Source organism: Sinocyclocheilus rhinocerous, unplaced genomic scaffold, assembly GCF_001515625.1.
Source record: "Sinocyclocheilus rhinocerous isolate Xijiao unplaced genomic scaffold, SAMN03320098_v1.1 scaffold1660, whole genome shotgun sequence".
NCBI lineage: Eukaryota > Metazoa > Chordata > Actinopteri > Cypriniformes > Cyprinidae > Sinocyclocheilus > Sinocyclocheilus rhinocerous.
The window spans coordinates 330739-340032 of record NW_015664758.1 but is presented as its reverse complement, the minus strand read 5'-3'; the positions used below and the strand labels follow the sequence as shown (position 1 = coordinate 340032).

General features: G+C 35.2%; 1 protein-coding gene across 1 annotated transcript in view; it reads left to right on the top strand.

The window, feature by feature from the left end:
* Nucleotides 1-9294, top strand: part of LOC107730424 (GDNF family receptor alpha-2-like) — a 66696-nt gene that overhangs the window by 16718 nt on the left and 40684 nt on the right. The window contains exon 3 of the mRNA XM_016541270.1: nt 1520-1597. Coding sequence (XP_016396756.1) covers nt 1520-1597 — 78 coding nt within the window. The remainder of the gene's footprint in view (nt 1-1519; nt 1598-9294) is intronic.

Genomic DNA, 9294 nt, shown 5'->3' with positions numbered 1-9294 from the left:
GTGCACATTTGGGCCGCATTGTGCTAATATTTCCACATAGTGAGGTAGATATGTGGGGGCGTGTTAGAACGAGCCGTTTTAGGGGGGCGTGGCAGAGTCTTAACTTTGATAAAGAATATCTCTTTGGTTTTGAGACCTTAGTCTTTGCAACTTCAGGGATCTTATCTATGCACAATCAGCTTGTAACACTCCAAAGAGAAAGGAAAACTTCAAATCGCATCATATGACCCCTTTAAGCCTTTTTAAAATTCCAATTTAAAAGGACAGTTCACCAATAAATTTGGTCAACTTAAGGGTGAGCTCATGTCGTTCCAAGCCCATATAAACTTACTTTCTTAAAAAATTTGATTATAATATATTTAAAGTTTTAACATTTGAAGAATGTTTCATCTGCTAGTATCCATACAATCCACACTGAACCCCACTGACTTTCTATGGAAGCCCGTTTGCACCACTAAATAAAAATTTTTAAAAGGCAATTGCAACTTTTTATCTCACAATTCTGACTTTGTTCTCGCAATTGCGAGTTTACATCTCACAATTCTGACTTTTTTTCTCAGAATTGCGTGATATAAACTTGCAATTGCGAGAAAAATATGCAGTTCTGAGATTTTTCTCGCAATTGTTGCAATTCTGAGTAATAAAACTCACAATTCTGACTTTTGTTCTCAGAATTGCAAGTTATTAAATCAGAATTGTGAGATATAAACATATCAGTCTTTTTTTCTCCTCAGAATTGGACATTATAACTCGCAATTGCAGGTTTATATCTCACAATTCTGACTTCATAACTCACAACTGCGAGTTTATATCATGCAATTCTGAGAAAAAAGTTTCACTTTAATGATATTAATCAGCCTGAATCCCACCAGATTAGAAGCAGACTGCTAGAATTGGTACATGACACAGGGCACATTCAATCCTGCATTTCCCAAATGAGCACCATGTGTTAATGTGTCTGGAGAATTAGTGCTAACCACCCAACAGAAACTTTTTCTATTGATCTCAAAGGAAAATATTAAAGAGCTAGACAGCTGGAAATCTTCATCTGAGAGCCTCACATCAGTCTGTTGAAGGTCTAGTGTCACAGCTTTCATTGTTATAGCGGCACCTCTGCTGGGACCAGTTAGCAGATTGGTTGCACTTCTTTGTGGGCTCCAGCTCAAGGCCCTGGATTAGAAAACAGCAGACTTTCTGGACACATCCAATGGGATGCAACACTGGGGACCTAATTTGTGATTGTTGGCCAGTACAAATCTGGACAAAAGACTGCTGAGCTGTAATTCTTGAGAGAGTGTGTACTTGAAACAGTGTGAGAGTTTAGAGGAGTCTGGCCATTTGAAAGCATTATTTTAAGGAATCTTGTATTATAGAATTTGTATTTATCTTTATAACCTTTGCAAGATGTAGATGTATTTGAAAAATACTTAATTGACCCACATGCCCAGGACATTATATTCCTGTAAAACCCAAACAATGCTAATATCCAATATTTCTCTGTTTTTGTGTTATTTTGAAGGAGAAGAACTGTATGAGACCTCCCCATATGAACCAATGCATCTCTCTGATGAGTTTAGACTCGCCTCCATTATTTCTGGTAAGTGAAGACATCTTAAGAGCTTTTCTATGTTTTTCAGCGGTTAAAGAAAGCCCAGTTTTTCTGTTCAAGGTTAGCACTGTCCTTTATATTCATACATCTTCTCATACTCTCAGACAGTTTAAGTGTGATTAATTTATTTCTACAGATCTACAGTTTGCTGTGTAGCAGTAATGTGATATTAGCACATCCAGCATGATAGAAATGTCCAATTGTATCCAATCAACAGTGAAAAAACTATTGCTTGCATATGCCTAAATGCTTCAATGTCAACACATCCAGAAGTCATTTCTTTGTGGATCCAGACTGTATATTTTAAAACTTGTTTTTATCACGTCTGTGACACTAAGGATCATAGCAAGGATCAAGGAAACAGTAACTACTGTCTTTTAGTTAGCGTGTGTGTCTTAGGGGTGTGAATCGGCACTTGTTTTCACGATTCAATTCGATTACGATTATCATGTCAATGATTCAATTCAATTCGATATCACGATGCATCACGATTATATCACATTTATTTTGTGCATTTTTATTAAATTAAATTAAAAGTAAGCAGGCTACTTTTTAAAATAATTATGTTAACTAATTATGAATATTATATTAATTAATTAATATATAATTGATTAATTATTGTTAAGAATTAAAAGTAAATATAGCTTTTAAAACATACAAGCAAATATAAAGCAATAAAGGGGGAAAATGCAATTACAAGGGATAAACAAAAAGCACTTTCATTATCTGGGAGTGCTTTAAGTATCTGGAAGTTTACAGATAGGCTAATCATAGTTATGGGTTTTTCTTTTTCTTTTATTTAATTTTTTTGCCATGTGATTATTACTGATGAGATCATAGACAGTGGCAGCTTTAATAGGCTGCATTCACACAAATGCACAGATCTATTTCGATATATCAGTTCTGAAAACATAACTGATTGTTTACATCAATTTCGTATCATAAAAGTAGATGCAAGCATAGGCGGAAATCCCGGGGGGGGGTCGGGGGGACAGGACCCCCCCCATCTAGAAACATTTTGAGTCTCCCCCTCCCTTGCCTCACAGTGCTTTGGTCCAAATGCCTGCTTTCCTCTTTTACAACACACACGAGTCTGGTGAGAGACAACAAAGCCAATAGTTGTGGAACTCCAGTAAGTAAGGCTGTCAAGGCTATTTTATTCACTTAAACATCGGATGAAGTGATTATTTTCTCTTTAATACAGATGATGCCAATGTATTTTTTGATGAGTCGCTTTGTTAGCAATGAAAACGTTACCTGCTTGACGAAAAGGGTTGCCAGGTTTTTCACAACAAAACCCTCCCAATTGCTACCCAAATCTAGTCCAAACTAACCGCGTTTCGAGGGGGGTGTCCCGGTAAAAATCGCGTTCCATCATCTAATACGTAGGCTACTGCATTCCAAATGGCATAAATGAAACAATAGTTGTGGAACTCCAGTAAGTAAGGCTGTTAAGGCTATTTTATTCACTTAAACATCGGATGAAGTGATTATTTTCTCTTTAATACAGATGATGCCAATGTATTTTTTGATGAGTCGCTTTGTTAGCAATGATAACGTTACCTGCTTGACGAAAAGGGTTGCCAGGTTTTTCACAACAAAACCCTCCCAATTGCTACCCAAAACTAGTCCAAACTAACCGCGTTTTGAGGGGGGTGTCCCGGTAAAAATCGCGTTCCATCATCTAATACGTAGGCTACTGCATTCCAAATGGCATAAATGAAAGCACATCTAAAGTAAAAGACTAAAATAACAGCGAACGGAAGCAGTCAAGCAATACGCACGTGTCTCACAGCGCATATCATGTGCAATGAAGCCTGCCGCGATTGTCTCTAGCACGCACACGTGCCATGTGAGGGAAAAAGCTATGCTCAGATTTTAAAATATAGAGTGCATTTTTAATACTCGTGTGACAAGCGCGTATGCGAATGACGTCAGAAGGCTATAATCGACTATGGTCTGTTACTGCATCGATGCAAAATTGTCCGCGACCGCATCGCGATGCATCGATGCAACGATTAATTTCGACACCCCTAGTGTGTCTGTGTTTATATATCAATATATTTATATGTTTATATTTAATTAGTCTCCTCATCACTGACACTAAGCCAAAGCTGTGATCCTTACACCTCACATTATCATTAATAGTACATATAAAATTAATAAGAATAGACATTATTACAAATTGACATGACATGTTATTTGATTTTGACATATTACATTTTTTGACATGTTATTATATATATATATATATAAAATACTGTGGGTGAAAAACTGTAAAATCCTCTCAAACGGAGAAAGCATAAGAAATACAGAATTTGTAGATGTAAAAAAAAACAAAAAAACAAAAAGAATAACTGAAGAATAATGTTTTAATTATATATATATACAGTGGGTACGGAAAGTATTCAGACCCCCTTAAATTTTTCACTCTTTGTTATATTGCAGCCAATGTAATCTTCATATAAAAAATAGAGCATAATTGCTAAACAGTTTAACAGACTTCTGATTAAAGTCATCAGCTTTCTTTAACAACAGCAATCTTTATATAAACACATAAAAAAAACTAGCATTAAGAAAAAAGATGTATTAATAAAATGCTATCTAACAAACAGATGTATTCTTAGCAAGGAAAGTTATGTGCTGTACAGTAATTACGCAGCAGTCGCCATCCATGCACTGAAGTCCAACCTCAATTCATTTTAAACAATGCGAATGGGACTATGTGTTTTAGTCATGATGGGCATTCAAAAAGACCACCAAGGAGAATGAAATTACTCCATATTAATCATAATTGCAGCTTTGAGAAAGGCTCTGAAAAGCCGTTTCTATGATTCATACGTTTTACCTCAAACAAGTTTTTCTTTCTTTAATCATTGTCACCTCCAAATGGATTACATTTCCTCACAGCCCAGCCTCACGATGACGTGCTGGGGCTGCTGGAATACGGTTTATGGGAGGCAGAAACCAGTTTGCAGGGCTTTAGGTGAAAAGGGTAAACAGAAAACACATATATAGAAAATCAACCACACGCTGCGGTCTCGCTGACGGCTTTTAACAAAAGCTATCCACCACACAGCCACAAAAAAAGCAATTTTTGTTTCCTATTCCTTATGCGACTGTTCGCGTTTCTCATTTTTTCGATCACAGCAGAGGTAATCTGTAGCCTTATTTAAAACCGACTAGGAGGCCATCTGAAAAACCATCTCTACAGGCTGCAGATGCTTTAGACCATGTACAGGCACATATGCAATCATATTGAGAATTATTTGGCATGTCAGGGACATTTAGGTAGTAAATGCACTATTAGAAAATGCTTTCATATGTTATAGGCAAGGAGGTCTTTTGTGAGAAACGTGGCAGTTTCAGTTATTTCTGCAGTATTTGTCTTACACCTGTTTTGCTGTTCTGCCCTTTTATATTCCCACGTAAGAAAAACACATCATGAAATGTGAATTTGCTTCATTTTAGGTTTTATTTTATGCAGCTTGTTTCAGAGCCAATTCCTTGAATACCTATACTAATTTGGGTGCTTCTTCAGTGAACATTTTTTTTAATAAGTATTATGTGCTGGAAATTACATTTTAAACATTTTTGGAATAAAATGACAGAACCCTGTGTCTACCTTTCTTATGTATTATTTTATCTATTCTGAATACACACAAATAAATAATATGTTAATAATATGAAAATTAAAATGCTAACTTCTGAAAAAAACTTTATTAGTGGAAAATTGTTGGTCGTGATGGAAATGATACCACAACCAAAAGACAATAAATAAATAAATAAATACATTTAAAAAATAATATTTATATTACATAATAAATATGAAACTAACTGAAATAAAATTAGTCTAAGTATTAAAATGATTAAAACTAAAACTGAAATAATTTATTAAAGCTAAATAGACATTTTAAAAATAAAATCTATTATAAAATTACTAAAACTAAATCAAATGAAAATGAAAATTGAAAATATAAAAATAAAAGCCAATTCAAAATATGAATAAATACTACAACAGTGTATAAATAATACTCAAAGCACAATGATTGGCTTTTTTCTCTGTTTATTTCTTCTTGTTTACTACTAATTAGTATTTTGTGATGGATTTTCATATTTTAAGCTTAAAAGTCTGGGTCCACCACACCTTTATAAGCAGCAAAAATAAATTAGGAAAGCCTAGTGAGATGTTTCCAAGAATTTTAATGTGACTTTCATATAACAAAAAGAAAAAAAAAAGTGTTAGTTTTAATAAAAGTCAACCCCTGGGACGCCTGTAATTGAAGAAACACTCATTTACAGGTTTGTGAAATCAAATCTGAACCCTCGAAATAGCTTTTCTGCAAGAATAAGAAAAAAAGACTAAATACATGGACCAACAAGCACACTCGAGATGGTGTTTGTATTAATAATCTACTAAGTGACCTGAATACACAGGGCGGCACTGATCCTTGAATATTTGCATAATGCACATAGATTGTGAATAACTTCTTAAGTGCCTGTATGCGACGATAAAAAGCGCATGTAACACGTGAATAAGTGCTCAAATTATTACTATACACTTCAAAAACTGCCTTAAGGCAAGTCTGTACAGAAATGTTAGCCACATTTGAACAAATCCTCACATTTATTGCATTGGTTTACTTGTGTACATCTTGAAATGAAAATGCACACAAATTTACACTATGTGAGCAATTTGAAGGAAGGATTTTGGTTTGTTTTTTTAACATGTACTGAACAAAATTATAAACACAACACTTTTGTTTTTGTCCCCATTTTTCATGAGCTGAACTCAAAGATCTAAGACTTTTTCTATGTACACAAAAGGCCAGCATCTTGATGTGCCACACCTGTGAGGTGGATGGATTATCTCGGCAAAGGAGAAGTGCTCACTAACACAGATTTAGACAGATTTGTGAACAATATTTGAGAGAAATAGGCCTTTTGTGTACATAGAAAAAGTCTTAGATCTTTGAGTTCAGCTCATGAAAAATGGGGGCAAAAACAAAAGTGTTGCTTTTATAATTTTGTTCAGTGTAGTTGCAAAGGTTATGCATGTTATATATAAAAATACATGCTGATTCAGATTACACCAGATTTCTGATCACAAATTGAATTATAAAACAAATTTGACATGTTTTTACACTCCTTAGTCTCCCTTAAATATGACCAGTCGCTTAAATCAAATGCAAAATGTGCAAGATGCAGTCTAAAATCAGCAGATTTTCTCCATTCAGGGCTGAAGCCAAAACAAAATCAAATATTTTCCTTTCATAATTCCTTTCCCTCTCTGGCGAAAGCCTCCGTAAACTGGCTCTCCTTGAGGATTTGTTAGAGACCCTTTCCCTCTGACACGAGATAAGATGAATATCAAGACCAAAACAACACACCTCTGAGCACACGTTTCGCTTCTAATGCAGGACTGGAAAAGCACTCATAACATAAAAATAATCAGACTTCTTGTTACATGGCTCTCCTGTTCATTTGTCAATGAACAGATGACTGCTCACATCTGCTTGGTTCTTTAAAGAATTGCCATCGGACCCGGGTATGATAGATTCTCAAGACAGGAAAGGGAGATAAGAGGATAATAGAAAGGGACTTTATAAAAAAAGAAAGAAAAAAGAATGGCCACACTATAGAGAGAGCAGTGGAACATTAAAGGATGCTTTCGATGAGTGTTTCCAATTGATTACTGTGGAACAGCCAGCTAAGATGGGAGTGATGTTGAAAGAGTGTTTATGCTCTGCAATTGCCAGCAGATTTAAAAGCAAGAAAAGGTTCTGAGGAGCATGGATTAATTTTTATTTTAACCTGGTGCCGGATGCATGATAATCAGATTTTGCCGAGTTGCTGAGATGAGATTGTGTACAGTCAGATGTTCTTTGTCTCAAAATCATTTATTGCTGTTTTTGCATCAGTAGATCAAGCCAGAGACTAACATGTTGTTTCTCTTAATAGAGTGAAAATAATCAGTTATTTAAATTGTGATTAAATTATATACAGAAAACGATCAATGAACGCTCTCTTTATAATCGCTGTAATATAGTCACACAGCGTGAGTTTATTATCAATGATGCAGTCTACACTGCACAATGAATCTCTTATTTACTGTACATCACTGTTAGTTATGATGAAGGCATTTGCGAGTGCAAAACTCGAGTTGCAATGATGAGATCACTGTATTCATACACTCAACAGTCTGTCATCTGGTGCAATGAACCTGAAACAAGGAAGTTTTGAGCTCTGAAACTCACAGCATGATTTTATAGTACAATGACCTCGTACATGCCAAAAGATCAAAGAAAATCTGATTTTAATTCATGACCCTTTTAAGTCAGAACAAAGAGAAATTTCTCAATGGCCATCAATACAAGAATTTTATTCTTTTAAAAAGAAATGAACACTTTTATTTAGAAATTACACATTAAAAAGATCAAATGTGACTAAAGATAATATTACACACAAACAAAAATGTGTTTTAATTAAATAAATGCTGTTCTTTTGAACTTTCTATTCATCAAAGAATCTTAAAAGAGTATCACGATTTCCAGGACAGTATTTGGCTGAGATATAACTATTTGAAAATCTAGAATCTGAGGGTGCAAAAAAAATCCAAATATTGAGAAAATCACCTTTAAAGTTGTCCAAATAAAGTTCTTAGCAATGCATTGTAGCGTATGGACCAATCAGACCGTATTTCATTAGATTTAACAAATCAATTATTCATTAGATTAACAAATAGTCACAGACCCCTCACCCAATAAACATACTGGGTGCCAGGATGTCTGCGAACGACACCAGGCCCCTGGTCACCATGGCAACCACGACACCTTTTGCTAGACCAGATACACTTTACGACCTAATGGCATGTTGAGAGTTCTCCCTCTCACTATCTTTCAACCATAGGAAAAACATAATGCCCATAAAAATGGACTCTTCTCTAATTAATTCATAGGAAAACCTTCTTTGAATGAACACACATATCCTTCAGGTCATTGTGTATGTTGTTACTGTCCTTGTATATTGTCTATTATTATATTGTATACTGTTTTATGCAGGCTTATGATAGAACCACTCGTTCATGTAATCTTACCTATATGTAATCCTACCATGTTTAGTATCTATGAATTCGTCTTCTGATGATCTAAACGAGAGTGTATATTATATGTTGGTACATAAGCAATATATTAGTGTCCTGAGAATCTTTAGTAATTTCGATTCAAGTTCCATATGCAAATTACCATGCTTTCACACAAAGGGTCATAAAACTCCCCAGTATTTCCAAACTCCCACTTGGGATTCCGGCCTTTCTCATTGGACAAGCCCATCTTAAGAGGCGTGAATCTTCTCAGACCTTAAAGGCCTCACACCAGTGACCCGCCTCGGAGTCGGTGGTTCTGTTAGGTTATGAGAAGATGTGAGCTACAACGCTGCTAAGAACCCACTAAGTTCGTGCCAGGCTTCGGCCTTGACTTTTCCATTCACCAAGATTCTCTGACTCAAACTGGTTCTTTTTCATCAAACCAACTTCAGCAAAGATCAACTTGAACCGTTGGACTGCATCAAGCCTTTCTTTCAGACAGACGAGACGTGCAAGTATCAAACTTAGTCTTATTAATTGATACATTAGGTATCATTTGCACCTTTTTACAAAGGTATGTTTGAACTAAGAATCTGATGTT